This window comes from Panthera uncia, chromosome F1, assembly GCF_023721935.1.
Source record: "Panthera uncia isolate 11264 chromosome F1, Puncia_PCG_1.0, whole genome shotgun sequence".
Lineage (NCBI taxonomy): Eukaryota > Metazoa > Chordata > Mammalia > Carnivora > Felidae > Panthera > Panthera uncia.
In genome coordinates, this window is record NC_064813.1 from 52625825 (window position 1) to 52647524 (window position 21700).

The following is a 21700-nucleotide window of genomic DNA, read 5'->3' on the forward strand; positions in this document are numbered from 1 at the left end:
ATAGAGATTGTCCAAAGATAAATATAGTATTATGTCAATACCATAGAGATTGTCAAAGAGAAGAACAACAACAACAAACAAACAAAAAAAAAAATGAAGAGGGTCACCTGGGTGACTCATTTCGTTAAGCATCCAGCTCTTGGTTTCAGCTCAGGTCATGATCTCACAGTTGGCGAGTTCGAGCCCCGCATCGGGCTCTGTGCTGACAGTGCAGAGCTTGCTTTGGATTCTCTCTCTCCCTCTCTCTCTGTCCCTTCCCCACTTGCACTGTCTCTGTTTCTTTCAAATGAAAGAAAGAAAGAAAGAAAGAAAGAAAGAAAGAAAGAAGAAAGAAAGAAGAAAGAAAGAAAGAAGAAAGAAAGAAAGGAAGAAAGAAAGAAAGAAAGAAAGAAAGAAGAAAGAAAGAAAAAGAAACTTAAAAAAATCAAGGAATGGACTTTTCTATATACGGTAATTTGGTATAATATAGATGTGACATTATACATTGGTAGGGAAAAACAAAGTTGGTAGGGAACAAGGAAAAACTTACATCACATTAAAAATATCCAAAGTGGATTATAAAAGACCTAAATGTGAAATTTGTATTATAGAAGTAATTGCAAAAACACTAGAAACATATTTTTAACTCTGAAGACATGAAGAAACTGATGAGTATGACTTTCTCAAAATTAATAATTTCTAGTGAACAAAGACAAAGGCCAAAGTTACTAGATGCATGACTGACTAGAAGGCATTCACAAAACCCGAAACTGACAGGGATCAATATCTAGAATATACAAAGAACTCCTGCAAATGAACAAGAAAGTGATAAGAACCCAACAGACAAAAGAGTTTGCTCTTTATATACAGATTATAAATAGGCTTCGCAGAAAAGAAAGCCTGATCTAGCACAAGAACAAGATGTTCAGAGAAGTTTAAGTCAAACCAATACTATGTTAGTTTTTAAATAATCAAATTAGTAAAAATTTAAGAGCAAAATAGTATCACGTGCTGCTGAAGGAAAATAAAATTCAAACACCGTGCTGCTGGGAGTTCAAACTGGTCTAATTCTGTAGAATAATTTCTGTAGTGAAAATAAACATATAAATGGTCAATAACTCAGTAACCCCCTCCTGGGCATATAACTTAGAAAAATAATTACATTGGTCTGTAAGGAAAAACACCCCAAGATGTTCATTGCATTATTGATTGTATTAAGGAATTGAAAGCAACCTTATCATTCATCACAAAGAGAACAGATAAAATGCGATATGGTTTACTATGCAGCAGATTTTCTCCCCAAACATGGATAAGTCTTAAAAACCTAGTGCAGAGTAAAAGTAAGAAACAGCATTCGATAGTCAACACAGCACAATTTCTGTATATAAAAATTCTTATACACACAGATCAACATTTCGTATTTTCCAAGGATTCCCAAAGAGGTTTATGGTGGGGGAAGGGAATGAACTTGATGCCAGAGGATGAATATAATATTCTTTCATGAAAGCAGTAGGATTGATCCAACCTTGTGTCCCATATGTCCAAATAAGAAAAAAAGATATACTATTATTCAATTTTGAGAAATTGTTAAATACAGAGTTAATGTTTTAAGATGCTAGTCTCAGGATTTAGATGAATTGGATTCAAATTTAGTTAGACTCTGTACTAACTAGATGGCCCTTGTACAAGTTATTTAACTTCTTGAAGCCCCCTCTGTTTCATGTATGAGTTGGAGATAGCAGTACTTACCCCATTAAGCCGCTGGAAATATTAAATTTTATAATACATTAAAAGAACCAGGATGGTGCCAGCACATAGTTAGGTCCATGACTGCTTTCCAGGCAGACCTGTATGTGCAGAGCCACACTGACGCTGACTTTGAACTACTTCAGTGTTGCCCACTCAAGACTAACTCTCCAAAGCAGATACTATATACATCTGGATCTGAAATACCTACACCTCCCCCCACTGCTCCCCTCCCCATCTTAATGACGTTTTCTCCCAGTCTCAATTAGATTATCCTGGAATCTTACCTAGTCTCTCTTGGGGGGAAAATTTTTTTTTTCACCATAATGAACTTTTTTTTTTTACTTAGGTACAAGATATTTTCTTAAATTACCCAAATTCAAATAACGATGTCTTGATAGTATCTATATCCCCATTTACTGAAGTTGAATAGAGTTGAGCACCATGTTCACATAGCTGGTTTGTGACAGAGCTGGAATTTGAACTCATGTACTACTGACTCAAAGTCCAAGCATGAAACTAGTAAGACACGTTGCTTCTCTTCATTGTTTTCCCATCTACTTCATTCAGCACAACCCAATCTTACTAAATCAGAACAACAAAGAAGTCACGTGGTATAGAATTCCTTATGTGTAAAAACATCATCATATCTAAACATCAGTTTATTTCTTATCCAGCCTGGAGATTATTCTCAACTACATATTTATTTCTTTGGAGGAAGGGATGTTTTTCCATACATGTCCTTAAAAATACAGGCTATATATCTGTTTTGACTTGTAAGCAAAGAGTTGATACTTTAGGGCTTATCAATTCATTTTGTTCACTAAAGGAAGAAGACCAAGGCAAAATACAAGTCTAGTGGAGATAATGAATCTCAAACAGATTAATACAAAAGGATCTGGAGGGTTTTTTTTTTTTCTTTCTTTCTTTCTTTCTTTCTTTCTTTCTTTCTTTTTTTTTTGCATTAATGTTTAGTATTTTTCATTTGTAATGACATGAAACCAATGTCTATAAGGAAAAAAAGCCAATCGTTGCATATAGCCCTAGACCTCATTTTAGAAACTGCTCTTCTGACGTTAGTGCTGTTATTTCTTTAATAGCAGACGGTTCCTCACTTCCCAACAAAACTGTGAAATTCGGCTGAGCATGGCGGATGGGACTGGAGTGTGAATACTGTGATTTAATGCTCCCGCTAGTCTGAATAGTCTGAAATGTTTTCCTGTTAGGTCCTTAGTCACCCCTCTCAGCAGCTTATTTGCATTTCCCAAAAGCAGCTCTCCAGAGTTCAGGCCATTATGGAACACATGGGCCTCCGGGATGTTGTCACAAAGGTAACGGGCATTTTTTTTTGGTGGAGTAAGGTCCCATTTTAATTTGACTGCACGTGACAAAATGTGTATTGACTGAAGCTTCACTGTTGCAGAATCCTTTGCCAAAGCTGCATTACAGCGCCTGTGGCCCAATGATCCAAGTAATTCCGTATATTCTAGGACATTTAATTCTTTTTTAAAAAATAATGCTGGAAAAAGTATACTATGCTCAAAGAGCATTTTAATTCATGCTTTGGGCTTCTGTGCTATTTATAGTTGGCTGCTGTTTAAAAGTATTTTTACACGCACTCTTGATTTATGACTTTAAATTTAAAACACTTCCTACTTGGGGCAAATTTTCTCATGGCCAAAATTCTGTGGCATGTTACGGCAATGCATTAGTACATTGGGACATCTTTTCTTTTTTTAAGGTTGTCCAATTGATGGAATAGTTAATTATTAATCTGGCTGGCATCTGTAATGAAGAGGGAGTTCTCTGTCTCTCTCTCTCTCTCTTTTTTTTTTAGGTCATGGACTTGGTATGTAAATCTCTTGTGAGGCTGCAATCATAACATTCCTGCAGCTATGGTGTCACCTATTGTAATTTTTCTGCTAATAAACAAATTTGAACTAGCCAGGAATCCTAAATTTTGAGACTAGTTGTTTATCTCAAATATACTCCAGAGAAATAGTAATGCAGTTCGGCTTTGAATTTAATTTAAACAGGAACAGGCAAAACAAATCTCTATGGAGGACATTTGACAATAATAAAATATTTCTCCCAGCGGGTGAGCTGGTAGCAATAGTATTGTTGCGATCCAAGCTCACGTTTCAGGAGGTCATTACCATCATAACAAGCCCTTGGACCAACTGTCATGGACATGCAACATTGAGCCCCTGATGGGCACATTATTTCAGACCTTTAACTTCATGGAGAACAAGATAAATACTCCTGGGAAAGGGGGATTATATTTTGAAATTCTTTTCTTTTCTGTTTTGTTTCATAATAAGATGAGGTGGGCAATCAATCTGAGGCTACTTGTTTCATTTTGTTTTTTCCACACCACCAAGGGGCCCGAGAAGCCAGACTTCTGGATGCGAAAGGGCCTGAGAGCCTGACTTAACCACTTCGGTATCTATTGGACTACGGAAGAATCCACGCAGTTCATAAACTATCGTGGATGAAACAAGAAACTTAAACACACCTCTTTTTTTTACAGATTAATCGCAAATGAAAGTTGGCAAAAGCAAAATGTACCTAAAGTTTTTTGCATAGGCCCGAGAGTGAAAGACTCTCATTTCTGTTACCATTTCTACCTCTTGCTTACCTAAATCTGAAGCTTGGAAAACGTAGGTAAGACAGGTCATTGTGAGAAATGAATTTTGTTCTAATTTTGCTTCTGTTTTTTTTTTTTTTTAAGTAGGGAAAAACAGGTATTTAAATCACACCTAAATTCACTTGAAAGCACATGGAAAGGTCAAATGAGCAGGATTTTTTTTTTCCTTAAAGGGGATTGTGAGATATTCTGCATAAGCTTTGGAGCAGGTATTTCTGCTTTTATATGGTTAACCAACTGGGCCATCCAGGCACATTTCTGCTTTTATATGGGACATGACCATATAAAAGATGTGGAGTGGAAGTCATCAAATAGAACATGTCCCCCATGTGTCTGGGGAAGGATGGATGGGAAGAGACGAACAGGCAGTGTGTGAGGGGGACGTTGAGGGGAGGTGGTGGCTGAAGCAATCCAAATGCATCTCATTGGCTTTGTGATTAAAAACAAGGCTTAATCCTTTTGTCATGATATTAAAAAAAAAATAGTCTAAAACCCTCACAAAAGTTCAGAGCCAATGTGCGAGAAGTTTTTATTTTTTTAGGATCTCCCTGGCCTCTTTGAGGAACGTGTAACAATTTACGTTTTCTTCATATGTTTTCACATCTGCCCATTTGAATCACCCGGAGATGATTTTTTAACTGTTCAGAAGCCCGGGCCACAATTAATCCCCTAACTTCTGTGGGTGGAGGATGTCAGGAATTCTGAACGCTCTTCAGGTGATTCCAATATGTGGCCATGTTTGGGAATCACTAGTTTAAAGCCAAAAGTGACTTACAAACAACAGGTGAAAAGAAAAGTAATCCCTTGACACAAATACGCAAGCCGTTTGTCAGAGGTATTCACTGTTTGTATATCAAGAAATAAACATGTTAAAATGTCAAAATCCTATTTTATTTTCTTTTACACCTGAGGCATCTCTGATAACTACGTCAGTACCAGAAAAGTGACTCCATAATAATTCAGAATTCCAAAAACCAGCAAGAGAAGTCTGACATTTTTCTTAAAAGCATTCGCCTGCGACTTACATGTGTTTAAATGAGGACCTCACTGAAAGATCACAAGCGGCTTCTTCCTGTTGGGCTTGTCCCTCGCATGGTGTCAGGTCCCCCCGAATACTTTGCAAATATCTAAACTAAAACACCTCAGAGTCTCTGTCGCGCTATTGCCACTCAAAGGACATTGAAAGAGGAAGAGACCCGTGAGTGATGCTGCTAGCTAGGGTATCTTGGTGATTTAGGTAATCTCATGCCCCTAAATCGGATTGCGTTCGGTGGCCTGTGTGTCATCAGCTGGCGCGAGAGAACCGGCCACCTCTGAAAGGTGAGAAATACGGTGGCCAAACACAACGACAAAACGCAAGATGGGCAGAGAAGCCAAGAAAGCACATATCAGCACCTCGGTGACGGCTCCAGGAGGGTCCTGTGGACGTGCAGCTTGACCCAGGGCAACAAGGGCCGCGACCTCTCCGGGGGAACGGAAGCAAGGGGAGGCCGTTTGCTGTCAGCAGTGCCTTTAACCCTCTTGAATTCGGAGACAGCTCCCCCTCCTCGCGCACACGGATCTGCAAGGTCTCTGTTGATTTCCCATTCAGGAAATCTGGCCAGCGACTCCGCGGCTGCTCCGGAGAGCCTGCAGCTCGCCGACGAGCTGCGTGCAAGCACATGATTTAATTGTGGATGGAGGGAAATAATAGGTATCTCTAGCAGGTTTTAATATGATCTTAAAATAGGGAGAAAGTTTTCTGTTATGACATTGACATAGAGGCGATGATTTTGAGTAATGCAGGATGATGTGGAGATGCTTTAAGATTAAATGAGAGCTATATAAAGGCTTGTCAGAATGAATTCTAATGTGCCATGAGACACTTTGCATACTCTTAAATATGCAAAATGTCTCTTGGCACCCTAGAATTCATTCTGACAAGCCTTTATATAGCTCTTATTTAAACTCCTACTTTATTTTTAGGGAATAGGTACTCAGAGATCCTTTTTGAATGGAAGCAACAAAGGGCAGTGTTTATTGATTTGGCTCTTTGGTGGGGGGAACAAAAAAGAAACACAATACAAAGAGCAATCAAAAGTGGAAGCTTGTTTAATATTGCTCTACCGTCATCCTGAAAGGCATAATAATTTGAGTTACACATCTGAACTGATTGGAGTTACAGAATCATATCTCCTTTTTGCATTTAACAATATATACAATATAAAATAAATACATTTACACAAATGGACATTTGCTGGAGCACACAGTATGGTACACATCACAAAAATATACAATTGATTGCTTTACAGATGTGAAGCCCATCTACAGCTATAGACATGGTTTTATTATTATTATTATTCTTTTTACTACTGGCTATAATGCAACTCCTGGATTATGATAAGCAGTTTAAATTTTTTGTCCTTTTACGATCTTTGCACATAAGACTGCCATAAAATGTTTTCCTAGGCAGGTAAACAGAGACGCTTAAATAATTAAAATACAATCACCAACACCCATTTTCTCTTCTATAAGAAAAATAGCAGTTTTAAATATTTCATATCTTTTATGTTATCATTTAAATGCAAAATAGTGGAATAAATACAACAATCTGATCTGATTGAAACACAAGTGTAACTACAGGTAGCCACACAATCATATTGCTTTAAATAAGAACAAACCTAAAAGAAGCGAAATGAAAGTTCAAATCATATGGTGAAAACATACTCTTTTATACCTTTCCAAAACTTCACATTAAGTAAATGGCCTTGCTTGAAACTTGAAACAAACTTACCTCGAGCAAGGTTTAAGATGAGCATTGACCCCAAAGCCCGCGCAGTTCTTTTAGATCTGCCTTTTAAAGTCGTGTCTCCTACATGTGAGATGCTTGTTCTTGGAAACGCCAAGAGTCACTTAAACTGAAAACTAAGATTTGTACCTCATTCCTTTCGCACATCTCCAGCTCCTGTTTTCAGTTGGTTGGCTCTGACTTCTGAAGCCCAAGTACTTTAATGTGATACAGTGAAAACAACGTATACATCGCATATATTTTACTTCTATATAGTGTGGTTGAATAGTAGCAACTTAAACCCTGCACCGACTTTCTGGAAAATAATCTTTTTAAATACTTACATATATAAATAATCTTATAGAATCAGCACCTTTTTGTTCCCAGGAGTTGTATTTTGTGTTGTTATTTTTAAAGGGATGTGCCAATTTCTGAACTCCTATCACAGCTATAAATTTCAAGTTATTGACCATCTGAATGAATTGCTAATGATGATTTATCTAGAGTCACACTACAGTCACTTCTCTACTGAGAAACCACAATCTACGATATAGTCCCATATAGCTAATGATAGATACACAGTATTCCTAGCACTAGGCTGATGAAACATCAACCCAAGGTATTTTGTTTAAAGCACACAAAGTAGCAATAGTTTTGGAAACGTGTCCGCACCAAAAAGTTTTGCAACAACACAGAGCTAGTTAATAACAACATCTGAGAGATGATGGAGTGAAAGCCATATATACAGCATTTAAAAATTAGACTTATCTATATTCTTGAAATAGTCAAAGTTTTAATTTCTAAGCTATACATTGGTATTCTATAATAAACCATTAGAGAAATTATTCCTTGTTTTGAAAATATTATTATGATTTTGATGTGTATCTGTTCATAGTGAGTACTTGTTTGGAGTTTCAATCTCTTAATTATTATTAGGAAGAACCTTATTACTGGTAAGGAATAGAATATACTACTGTAGTCTCCTGAGGAATTGTACATCCAATATTGTCTCTAATTCTACCCTGTGTCTAAAAGCACACACCACAAGAATCCAAACACCACAAGAAGAACAAGACGACAGTCTCCGAATGCAACATAAAGTTCAGAAAAGCACAGCAAACATGAAACATTGAAAAGCTGAACTACATTTCTTTTGTTTGTTAGGATTACAATTTTAATTACATCTGTGTACATAGAATAAGACTGTTCACATAGTACAGGGAGCAGCTACTAACACTGGTCCATTGGTATAGCATTTGATGGAGGTTACTGTTTATTGGTTATTCAGCGACTGTAGATTTCGGGGGCATCTAATTGATTTCTTCATTAGATTACACCTCTTAACAGTCTGGAACCTGACTGACTTTCTTGCTGTGACAATACTGGTTGAAAAGCACATATATTGGCTTAGCTCTTGGTAAAAACTGCAGATTAATTTAAACAAACATTCCTAAATGAATAAACTCATAAAGATTAGGTTTTAGAATTTGGTCAGGCGTCTGCTGTCTTTGATGATTTTTTTTTTTTCCTCAATTTCTGGCATTTGCCTTATTGCCTCTTAAGTGAATACTGGCTCACAGCTCCTTCTGAGACAAGGTCTGTAACTTTGCAAACAGGCAGTATCTCATTCCTAACCACCATGGCAGCTAGAAATCGTATGGCAACTGTACCTCCCGGGTAGAGAGGCGCACTCCTGATAATTCTACGGATCTGTTCTCCATGTGCAGTGCGTAAGATACGTGACTGCTTGGAGTCACTGTAGGTGTAATCTAATCCTTTGTGTCAGTGAACATTTAGGTAAACTGGCGCTCGTGTTAAGAAACTGATGTTTGGGACCAGACTGGCACACAACATAAATTGCATCCGTGATAATATGCACCTTCCCTTCAACTATTGCTTGAGTAAGTTAAATTCCCATATTAATAAATGGCTGAAAAGTGGTAAAGCTGGTACAAAAAAATCTCCATTTGTAAGAAGAAACAAAACATTTTTAAAAATCTTCCTTCAGGATTCATTTGTCCTTCATTATTGTTCATAATTGTTCAAAGCCAGCACAAAATTGCAGTATTCTTATTTCTCTTTAGTATTGCATGAATGAATAAAGCTTAAACTATTCCCTGAAAAAGTTACATAGTAGCTAAACTAACAAATACCTGGAAGACTTGAAAAAACAATTAAGGAATCAAATGGCTGTAACTGATCTAGATGGAAAAGCAATGATAAGAAGCAGCCGATGCAACGTCGCTTAAGTTGTCTAATTAGAGGCTGCTCCCGTGAAAGCTAATACTGCACTCAGTCAATTTGTTTGTGTTGCACTGTACTTTTAGGTACGTTGGTTCTCTCTCTTTGATTCCTTAGTCACTGGGGACGTTATGGTTCACAACAAGCTCACTGGCATCCATATTATGGATTTCCATCCTTTGGCAGGGCTGCCTTCCATCTCTCTTCAGTTAGAGACCTCTTTTAGAAGTTCAGCAGCGGAAGGAAGGAAGGAAGGAAGGAAGGAAGGAAGGAAGGAAGGAAGGAAGGAAGGAAGGGAAAGGAAAGGAAAGGAAGGGAAAGGAAAGGAAAGGAAAGGAAAGGAAAGGAAAGGAAAGGAAAGGAAAGGAAAGGAAAGGGACAATTTCCTTACAACTAGACATATGTGAAATTTGGGAGAAAGGGGAAGGATGAGAAAAGAGAAGGAGAAGGAGGAAGGAAGAGAGGAAAAGAGAGGAGGAGGAGGAAGGAAGGACAGAAGGAAGGAAATGAAGGCAAGCGGGAATCAGTAATGAAGAAAGCTAAGAGATGAGGGAAAGGAGGAATAAGGGAAGGAGAAAAAAAAGAGCAAAAGAAATGAGAGATGAAAGGGAGAAAGGAGAGGAGATAAGGTAGAAAGAAACTCATTGGGAAGATACGGAGGAATCTGAAAGCTGCTTCATAGTCTTGCTGCTAAATTATCAGTGCAGTCCGTTGATTTTTGATGTTGTTAACTAAACTCTAAGTTTCTTCGACATCACTCTTGGGTTTATTTTCCCTTTTTCGGCGTGCAGAATAGGAAGGCCCAGGAAGCTTTTAGTCAGACCTTGGCCTCCAGCATTTCCAAAAACAGTTTGTGCATGGGGACTTTGCCTTCTAGTTTGATGTTGTAGAAGTGCTGCACGGCCTTGGTGGAGGTCTGCCTCAGGAGCGGCAGGGTCATCAGCATCTTGCCGGCCCTGCGCGGGTCCTCCACGTGCTGGCCGGCCTCATAATCCTGCAGGGCCTCGTGTAACACATCCTGAAGCTTCTGAACAGCTTCGACGTCTTCTATGTGCATGGAGTCTGCACAACAAAGCAAAACACAGAGCAGCAATATCAATAATAGTGAGGAAAAAAACCCCAACCGATGTGTAGATTACAGTTATGGAAGTTAAATTTAAAAAAAAAATTTTTTTTAATGTTTATTTATTTATTTTTGACAGAGAGAGCATGAGCAGGGGAGGGGCAGAGAGAGAGGGAGACATAGAATCTGAAGGAGGCTCCAGGCTCTCAGCCGTCAGCACAGAGCCCGATGCGGGGCTCAAACTCACGGATCGCGAGATTGTGACCTGAGCCGAAGTCAGACACTCAACTGACTGAGCCACCCAGGCGCCCTTAAATATTATTCTTGAACGACTCTAAATTCTAACCTGTGATTTGCTCAGAGAAGTTTACATTTCAAAAATCTCTATTTTTTCCCTAGATTTCCCTACTGTAGATTATTACCAGTATGGATCGAGAACATGGAAATTACTGCAAAAAATCCACTATTTAAAAGTGTGTGTGTGTGTGTGTGTGTTTTCTAAAACTGAGCAAACAGAGAAGAATTTCTTTTAAGAGATTACAATTTTGGTTACTTTATTCATTATCTCATACATGTATTTATTCACTCATTCAACAATTATCAAAGGTCATCTGTTAAAAGTATTATAATTTTATATTATATTAAATTTATATTATATTATATTATATTTTATTTTATTTTATGTATTTATATATAAATTTATTTTATATTATATTAAATTTAAATATTTTAAATTATATTAAATTAAAATTATATTAAATTATAGTTTACCTGTGGAGGTAAAATTGTCTAAAATTATGACCTTGCCCTCAAAAAGCCCATATTTCCCAAAAGTAAAAAAAAAAGAAAAAAGTAGATGAGCAAGGTTTTAAGAACACCATGTAAATACACTGAATCTGACACCATGTTCAGTTGTCGAATATGCAGAAATCACAGTAAATTGCTTGTCCGTTTAAGATTTTCAGTGTCCTATTAACAGTTCTTTAAAGCATCTTTCCACAGCCTGCTTCTAGTGAAAAACAAATGAAGTCTTTAGATTAATGAGTTCTGAAATATTTTTCACATTTGTGAAGGTGAACTTCAAGTGACTAATTTAAAAATCTAATTCAATCAGGCAAGGAAAGGGTTAACAGGGTTGCCACAATTATTCTTTTGAGAAATGTGAGATGCGAGGAAAAAGAAAAGTTACCGCTGTAGCTCTAAAACAGACACTTAATTATATACAAGTTTGAATCATTTAGCACGTTTTATTGATTCTGATGACAGTTTATCTGTTAATTACACATAATGGAGTCTTTGGGGGATTCTTCATGTTTAATAATTCTCGTTCTCTGAGAATGCAGAGCTCTAAGATATATGTAGTTAGCCTAATCTTTCATATAATTCAAATAACAGGTCACACGCACACAAAAGAGAGAGGAAATGTAATTTACAACCAAGTGGCTAAAAACATATGATAAAAAAAATATGGGAAAGTAATTAAAACGTTGGTAGCTGTAACCAGGAACATGTTTTAAAAACTCGTTTGTATTTTGTTGTTTTTTTCTGTTACCCTGTCAGTTTTAAATTGTTTCATCACATCATTGGTAAACTGACCACTATTCACATTAGGTGGTTAATAACACGCTTATCTAAAAGAGTTTTGAATGATCTGGGACAGAGAGGCTTATTGGTGTTTCCCTGCTCAAGACTCAACTCCTGCCTGCCTGTTTGAGCCAAGAGAAGAAACTCTCCCACGTGGTTAATGTTGCTGGTGGTGGAGTGGAACCCAGGACATTCCTCGGTACTTAACCTAGCCTTTCCCTATGGATAGTCGCTAGCTAGGCTTCTCTTCACTCTGGACCCTTTCAGAAATGACAATCCCATCCACTTCCTATGTGCCTTCTCATAGCAACAGCACACGTAATTGTCAAAGATGTCTAACGGTTGGTAACGTTAGTGAGGGAAAAACTGTCATGCAGATGACAACATGGGCTATTTGTTTTCTATTTTTACTCTTAAATGCTGTCTGAAGGGAAAATGGTGGGCACGGACACACGCTAACGGTGAGTGTCCAGGTACAAAACAAAAACAAACGAACAAAAAAGCACACCAAAAAAAAAAAAAAAAAAGAGAGAGAGAGAGAGAGAGAGAAAGAAGGAAAGAAAAAAGACCTTGCACATAAGGGAAGGGAGATAAGGTGGGACCTACTCAATCTGTCCCGGAACTCAAAGCACTCTGTGTGAAAATGGGAATAAATGGGTGGGGAAGAGAGGAATTGCATCCTCACAGACAAAATTAATACGAAATAACTTGTCCCATCGGACCAAAAAAAAGCAGAATAAATATGATAAATACACCACATATTAAGGACCTGTCTGGGGTGACACTGCCTTATTTCATCTCCCAGCTGCCTGTAAGTCATGTGGTACTGGTAGTGTCACAGTTCGGCTTGACTCAGGTTTCTTTGAATCACATTATGCTGCCAGAATGTGTGACGCTGCACATGGCATTTCCTTTTTTTAAAAAGTGAGTTATAATTATCCCCTGAGTTCATGATATTCAACTTGCCATCTTCACCAAGAACCTTCTCTACAACATTTTTAATGAAGACATTTCTAGATGTATGTAGAGCATTCTAGTTTACAAGGGACAGAACCGATTATTAGAAGTGTCCTCTTCAGATCTTCCCAAATCTGTCTACAACTTCCATTCTTTGGTCCTGTTCCTAAGTATCTAAATGTCCTTCTCCATGGCGGATCTCTAAAAGCCGGAAGTGAGCTGCAGTCACTTCAGCCCCCGCCCCAAGCCTTGCCTCCCCCACTATTCTTGCCCAGCAGGAGATATATTATAGGATGTCACAGGAAATGAGGCGAGAACAAATAGCAGAGAGATATGCTCACAAACAGCAATTAAGACTTCAAACTATTCTTTAAAGGCTGTGATTTAGCTTGAGAGATTTAAAAATGATTTAATCAAATTACTATGATAATTTAACTTCCCATTTACAGAAAAGATTCTAACTCATTCTAGCTTTACCCATTCTCGGATCTGCTAATACTTTAAATGCAAACTCACTAAATCTGAACTATTTAATTAGACCATGATTCAGCTGGCAGACTGCTGAAGAAAATATTAATCTCCATTAGGGATCCTAGTTCAAGTTCTGGCTCTGTGGCTTTAATCTGTTTTGTTCTTTTGGCTACATTTATACATTTATGCCAGGCTCAATAGAACTGGCATTAATTTATGGAATTATTTAGCATTGGTTGTTAGTGCTGGTTTCTTTTTAACTTTACATTTTAAAGGAAAGAGCCCCAGTATTTGTGCTAATGAAAAGCAGCAAACTTTAATAAAGGGAATCATAGGCTTATGAACTAACTAGATAGGGTGAGGCTGTACATTAAAAACACTGGGTCAATGGTTAAAAAAACGAGGATGTCTGGGCCCAAGCCCAGGCCTATTATCAGAATATTGGAGCTAGATCCAAGGCATCTTCGGTGGTTTTAAACATCTAGGTGCTTCTATGGCCAAGCCAGGGTTGTTGAACTATAAAAGCATACTGCTAAAAGAATCCAGATTTCAAAAGATAACGAACATTCAAATGATACACACATTGTCACCCATATATTAAATATCAGCACTTAGTAATAAAATAGAACCCTCTCATTAAGTGCCAATATTTTACTCTGTGAAGTGAGATCCTAAAGGAACATGTCTAGCTGAGACCATTTACTTTGGGAAGAGAGCTAAATATCCTCACACCTACAGCTGCAAAATTCAGTGAGACTCAGAGCCATTGCAGAAGAAGATTTTATTTTTGTATTTCACCTGGAATAAAATACTGCCTTTCTCTATGGTAAAAATTTTAACTATTGTGGGCATGGGCATAGCTACTCCAGAATGTCCAAATCCTATCTGGGAGCTGTCTTGAAGACAATATTTTCTTGGCAATATTTTCTTGGCAATACTTTCTCAATGGTTCCAAATCATATTTTGAGGGTGGAAATGAATATTAAAAATAGGCAAAGCATATTCAGAGCAAAGTCTAGTACCTAATATAAATCAACACTCAGAGTAACCTTTTTTCTGTGGAACCCAAGTGTTGATTTCTTTAGTGTTTGTAAATTGCCTACATGAATAGGGGAAATGAAAGGTGAGCCAATGAGACTCTCTGATCACTAAATGAATGAAGCACAACATGATGGAAAAAGAAGTGAGCAAAGGTCTGTTTTCTAAAAGATAATTTGATGTCAAAAGTTTTATATGCAATATATGTCTAACAGTGACTCTCGTGGTTGCAATCAGCTGGAAATTGAGGGACATTTGTTGATAACAATGCAAGCTGGCTCTTGATTAGCACTGATACTTGATCCTAAATTTCCAAAAGTGATGCCAATCATAAACTTTTAATTAAAAATCGGTAGGCAGGATTCTAGGAAGATGGCAGTGGTGGCAGCAAAATTTTTTAATCTCTTCAAATCTGCACATAAAAAAAATAGAACTAAATGGCCAAACTAAAAACCCACAGACAACACTTACAAACAAAACTAAGTGACAAGGTATCCCCAAGATACACACACACACACACACACACACACACAGGAGATCAGAATTGTGTGTGTTCCTAGCTCTGTCCACTGAAGAGACCTAGGAAGGATGGCCAAGCCGGGAATGGAGAAACGAATAATGAGCAACCTAGCACCCAGATTGTAGATTCCAGCCTTCAGCTGGGAAATGTTTAAGGTAAGAACAGAACATCTTAAGCTAGATAGAAAAGACACTAACTACAATTACTAAATCATTCAGAAAGATTCCAGAAGCCAACCTGAAGAGATTCCTGCTGACCCAAAAGAGGGCAATTTGAGCTTCCAAAAGGATTATAATCGCAATTGATTAAAATCCACTGAGTATGTTTAAATACATTTGGTTATAATGGTATTTGAAAAAGACAGGCCATCAATTCTTTGTTTTGAAAACTGGTGAATGACGGGAAAGAATCAAGCTCCTATGTAAACCGTATCATTGGTAATCAGATAAGAGATGAACAAAAGCGTCACTTTATGTAAGTATCCCAATGGTTGAAAGAAAACAAGAGATGAAAAAATTATAAATCATCATTTTTCAACCCTCAGTGACAAACAGATTTAGGCAAAGAGCATCAGCAGCTGCTATCATCCCATTGAGACAACCAGACATTATGTGCCTCTCAAATGAGCAGCACACCTCCTACAGGTGCCATAGGGATTGCTCCCGAGCCTGGTTGAGTCTCTGGATCCAGCCGCCAAGTTGCACAAATGCAAAGGGCAGAGAAACAGTGAACGGCACCTGAAGTGTGCAATCTGTAAAGCCCCGACTGTGGGAAACTCTGCAAGTCACATGCCCTGGCTTCTTCAACAGAAAAACTGTAAGAAAATGAAAGATGAACTTTTAGATTAAAAGAGAGTTAAAAAAAATCCATTAAAAAATTTGTTTTGAAATGGGCAAGACTAGACTATTATGTCTGAGGATACACATTTAGCAATCAAGCTATAATGAAAGGTGAGGCAGTGATAAAAAAAACAGGACAGGATAGTGGTTACTTTTGTGAGAAAGGAGGGGGGTGACATGAGGATGAAACACATGGAGGGTTTTCTGGGATATCTTGCAAAGTTTTGTGTCTTTGCTCATACAGCCACCATGACGGACTGCACAATGGCCCCCAAGATATCCAGATAGCCCATCATGGGAACCTGAATGGCACCTGATACGGCAAAGGAGACTTTGCAGCTGCCAGTAAGGATCGGCCATGGGAGATTATTCTAGATTATCCAGGAAGATCGTCAATGAAATCAAACGTGTCTTTATAAAAGAGAGGCAACGGAAGGAGGCAATGTTACCACTGACTCATGATGCTATGCTGCTGGCTTTGAAGATGGAGGAAGGTGCCATGTGTCAAGCAATGCAAGGAATGTCACGCTAGAAGATGAAAAAAGCAAGGAAACAGGTCCTCCCCTAGAGCCTCCAGAAGGATTGCTGCTCTGTCTACATCTTGTTTTAACCTAGTGAACATGATTATGGCCTTCTGATCTCCAGAACACAAAGAGAATAAGTATGTATTGTGTGAAGTCACCAACTTGCAGTAATTTGTTAGAGCAGCCATAGAAAACTAAAACACCCATAAAAATTAAAAAAAAAAAAAAAAAAAAAAAGGCACCTGGGTGGCTCAGTTGGTTGAGCGACCAACTTCGGCTCAGGTCATGATCTCACGGTCTGTGAGTTCGAGCCCCGAGTCGGGCTCTGTGCTGACAGCTCAGAGCCTGGAGCCTGTTTCGGATTCTGTGTCTCCCTCTCTCTCTGCCCCTCCCCCACTCATGATCTGTCCCTGTCTCAGAAATGAATAAACATAAAAAAATTATAATATAAAAAAATAAAACACCCATTAAATTATACATATGGTTGTGTGTGTGTGTGTGTGTGTGTGTGTGTGTGTGTGTGTGTGTTAAATTCTGTGTTTTATTTTACATTAAAATGGTACAAAAGAGACAGAGATAGGGACAGTGAGGGACTTCTGATGGAATGGTCCCTTCTAGAAACTAGTGAGTTAGGCAATATTCTGAGCAAGATTGTAGAGACACTTGGCAGATATGCCAAGGAAGCTGTTCACACACAAAGGAGGAGGTTAGACCAAAAAACTTTTTAGGTCTTTCCTAATGCAGAAAGGTTATAATTCTAATGCTGGAAATAGCAATAGCAATTCTTATTTTGTGCTTAACTATGATGAGAAGAACAGAATTGATTTTAAAGCTTTCCACTGAGACATATGTATTTTTTGGGATAGCTGTTTTCCTCATTTCTTGCTCCATTGAGCCAGACTTTGATGTTTATACAGGCCACACAAATCACTCTTCTACTGCATTTATATCAAATGTTAAAGTACAGATCCATAGTGCATAGTTCCTCCAGGTTTCCCTTTCATAAATCCCAAATTATTGTTACCATTATTCTATTTACCTTGCACGGTCAGATTTCCCTGCTAGGCCTGTTCTATTTCCCTACAAGTACTTAAGGCCTTCTGTCTCCCTTCGGTATCTACTTACTTATCCAGGAGCTTTCTAACTTGTTTTACTAGAAGCGATAAGACAATTATACTCCATAAGTGAATGTTGATAGCAACTTGGGTGGTAAATATTTCAACATTCCACAGTATCATAAACAATCTGCACCACGCTAATTACCTTTTTGTAAGGGATTCGTCATTATCTTAAGACCTGTAAATGAAAATAAAGTTATATTATGTCATTCCCTAGAAGGAGAGCAATTGCAGAGTGTTTATGTGCTTATTACCCAGTCGGAAGCACAGAGACACTTGCCACGAATATTTCTCACACCACGTCAGGGCATAGTGATCACTAAATATGATAAGAAACACTTAAAAACCCAATTTTACTTTTCACATAAAAATTTGAAATATCATAATATGTATGAAGTTCCAATATGTATGAAAGGTTACGCTGAATAAATCCACCACCCGCTTCAAATCAAATATATCATCTTAAACAAAATTAGGGGTGCCTGGGTGGCTCAGTTGCTTAAGTCTCAGACTTTGGCTCAGGTCATGATCTCACGGTCCATGAGTTTGAGCCCTGCGTTGTCAACGCTCTCTGCTGTCAGCACATAGCTGCTTCGGATCCTCTGTCCCCCTCTCTCACTGTCCCTCCCCCACTTGAGTGGCACACTTACTCTCTCTCTCTCAAAAATGAATCAACATTAGAAAAATCAAAATTAAAATAAACCAAACAGTGATGGCAGATCTGAACAAAAGTCAAAGAAAAGTAGACTAGGAGATGTAAAATCATAATTTTGATTTTGAGGAGAGTATTAATTACAGTTTGGTCTGGGTAAAAGTTAAGAATAAATATCTGTCTGTCACAAAAGACCCACCATTACTAACTTCTTATAAAATGCTATAAATGCAGTAAAAATTTTGTCTCCAATTCTTTTTTTCGTCACTTTCAAGGGTGGTTTTATACTCTTGTAATTCCAAGAAGACAGCAAGATAAAGTGAGTGCAAAATTCTAAACTACATTGAAAGTACTAATTTAGGTTGGCGGATGTGAAATTGCAATTGCTAATCTTCTGCACTGACCCTTTTAAAGACGTGCTATATACTTATTTGTGGACTAGAAATAGCTTATTGATAGCAAGGGACAGAGGGCCCAGCCCCCTGTCTCATGGCGGCCACACGTCTTTATCAGCTCGCTTCAGTTACCTGTAAAATGACATTGGACAGGTTTACCTCACAGGCATGTTGTGGAAATCAAATGAGATTCCCCAGTAAAAGCGAAAAAAAAAAAAAGTCTACTGAAAGATTCTTTAAAAAGGATAATCTCTTGGTCAATATCTAAAATGTCAAATCACCAAATGTAGTCAAAATTTGAATAAAATTATGTCTAAGGGCCCAGGAGATACAAAGGGACTGGAGAGGTTTTTTTCACTTTTACACTAATTGTTCAGATTCATAAAGATGTTAATATTTCTATATTACAAATTCTGTACCTACACACACATACACACAAAATATATGACCAAACTCACTGCTCTCACTTAAAAGTAACTGACATAAAAATTTTAGGCCAGTTAGGAGATATGAGACATTATTTAATTCACCTACCTCATTTTACAGACAAGAAAAGTTATGTGACTAAAGCATGCATTCTCAAAGGAAGCGAAATTTGGAATTTGGAAGTGGTGAAAAAAATCCTTTTAAAAGGTAAAATGCATATATATACAGTACACAAACAGATACATAACATATTTGTAATGTTAATATTTCACTGGGGACTTATTAAGAAAAACATATCTAAAAAGGCTACCCAAAGGCAGTGATAATGGAAAAAGACTGAGAAACACTTGGTCAAATTTATGAGGATCCAAATATTGTGATTAAGTATGGCCCTCATTCCAGTCTCCTACAGTCATCATAAACTTTCTATCCCTTGAAATTATATCACAATCCTACACATCAAACATTTGTTCTCATGGACAAAATACTATCTGGATGTGGTTATAATTACTTAGGATTTGAAACTGATGACCAAAATATTACTCACTGTTTTATATTAACAGATGCTATTATTCTAGAAGTATGGTATAGAAATAAAAACTCAGCATTAAGCCTGTAGATTCTGTTTATTCTTTTATTTTTTTCAGTTCTCTTTTTCTTCTTCTTTTTTTTTTTTTTATTTTGAGAGAGAGAGAGAGAGAGAGAGAGAGAGAGGAGTGGGGGAGGGGGCAGAGGGACAGAGAGAGAGAAAATCTTAAGCAGGCTCCATGCTCTGTGCAGAGCCCAACCTGGAGCTTGATCCCGTGACCCTGGGATCGTGACCTGAGCTGAAATCAAGATTTGGACACTCTACCGACTCAGCTACCCAGGCACCGTGATTCTGTTCATTCTCGAATGGGCTGGGCTCACAGGGCTCCAGGTTGGGGGCAGGGCCGGGTGACTTGAGGTATGAGGGGCAGCTATGAAGGGGTCACTTGTGATCTGAGCAAAAGAGAATGACCAGACTAAAAGTTTATTCTTCCTCTTAAGCTGCTTTAGTCTTCTGTTACATAAAAATGAGTACATTTTCATGGGGACAGTGAGAATAGGGTCAAACAAATTCCTAGACATAAGAATCAATAGAACCAAACAGAGAGAATAGAATCACATGGTGTAATCTTACCCAAAATGTGTGTGGTAATGTTTCACTAAATTTTCCACTAAATACATAATATTAATTACAGAATCATAACATTCCCCAAATGGAAAGGATTCTAGAGATCAGACTAACTTCTTGGTGTATGGATGAGAGAACTGGGGCCTAGCAATAACAATGTTAAAATTGGGGCCCAGATTTTCCTTTTTAAATTTGATCGCACAGAGGTATATTAGGGATGCGGTAATCAGCTAAGAGGTCATGGGCACTCAAAAGTAGGAAACTTTAGAGTTTAAGAAACTGTGAGTTTTTTACTTTCAAAAATAATAGGAACAATTATTTGGAGTTTTCAAATTTTGAATGTGAGAATTACAACATTAGTTCATAATATATTGGGTTTTATTTTTTGGCCATATACCTCAAGATAGGGAAAGTACTTCTGATGATGTTTTTGGTGCTGTAAGAATTCCTGAATTCACACATGCCAGAAACAGAGCTACAAAAATATATGACAGCCTTGATCAAGAAGACGATTCCCTGTTTCCCAAGCGTAAGTGCAATATTTGTAATTATTGAATAAAGACAGATATTTAAAATAAGCTGAAATTTAGATTAACAAGACAAGGGTTGTTAACACCTATAGCCATAGAGGGGACGCTAAGATATCTAAATAACTAACACTAAAACAGAATTTTTTTTTTTTTTTTTTTTTGGTGCACCAAAGCTCACTGATGTTAATCTGAAATTTCTAAATACTAAAAGAAAATCTATGAGCTTTTTAGGGTGTCTATTAAAAAATAGTATTAAAACATTTTTCATACTGATGTGTTTTTAAGCTGGATCTAAGCAAAACTGAATCTACAACTTTTTTGCTGTCAACCAAATACTGGCCAAAAAATGGAATAAAGTAGCATCATATTGACAGTGTGAGAAAAAAAAAATTCTTTTCTGGGGCGCCTGGGTGGTTCAGTCAGTTAAGCATCTGACTTCGGCCCAGGTCATGATCTCATAGTTCAGGAGTTCGAGCCCTGCGTCAGGCTCTGTGCTGACAGCTCGGAGCCTGGAGCCTGCTTTGGATTCTGTCTCTCTCTCTCTCTCTCTCTCTCTCTCTCTCTGCCCTTCCCCCACTCATGCGCATGCGCGTGCGCGTGCTCTCTTTCTCTCTCTCTCTCTCTCTCAAAAAAAAAATAAAGAAACACTAAAACAATTTAAAAAAAAAGATATTCTGAGTGGTTTATCCCACACTAAAATGGTGGGGCGCATGGGATGCATGCATGAGGGAAGGGCCATATCCATACAACCCAAGAGAGGTGGCACAATTTACACATCAACATAGTCCTTAAAGTACTTAATCTTTACTCCTTTTCATGGACTCTGGTTCAGTTAATTTTCTTGGTATTGAGAAGCTAAAAAATAAGTTACAATCACTTGCAGAAAAACTCTGTGACAAGGCCAAATTTTCGGCGTGAGTGTAACTCACTAACAGTACAAGAGAAAAAGAGAGAGGGCCTGTTCACTATGTCTGGCTTTAAACAGGAAAAGCAAACTAACGAGCTCTTTAAAGACTTTATAATCACCAGTCATGGCTCTAAAGTAGG

General features: G+C 37.7%; 1 protein-coding gene across 2 annotated transcripts in view; it reads right to left on the reverse strand.

Annotated features, from left to right (window-relative positions):
• Positions 1 to 6392: 6392 nt before the first annotated feature.
• Positions 6393 to 21700, reverse strand: part of ESRRG (estrogen related receptor gamma) — a 227763-nt gene continuing 212455 nt past the window's right edge. Inside the window, exon 7 of one of the 2 annotated variants that reach the window (XM_049635220.1) lies at positions 6393 to 10442. In XM_049635220.1, the coding sequence (XP_049491177.1) occupies positions 10198 to 10442 (245 nt within the window). In that variant the 3' untranslated portion in view covers positions 6393 to 10197. The remainder of the gene's footprint in view (positions 10443 to 21700) is intronic. The other variant, XM_049635219.1, reaches the window with a different exon arrangement.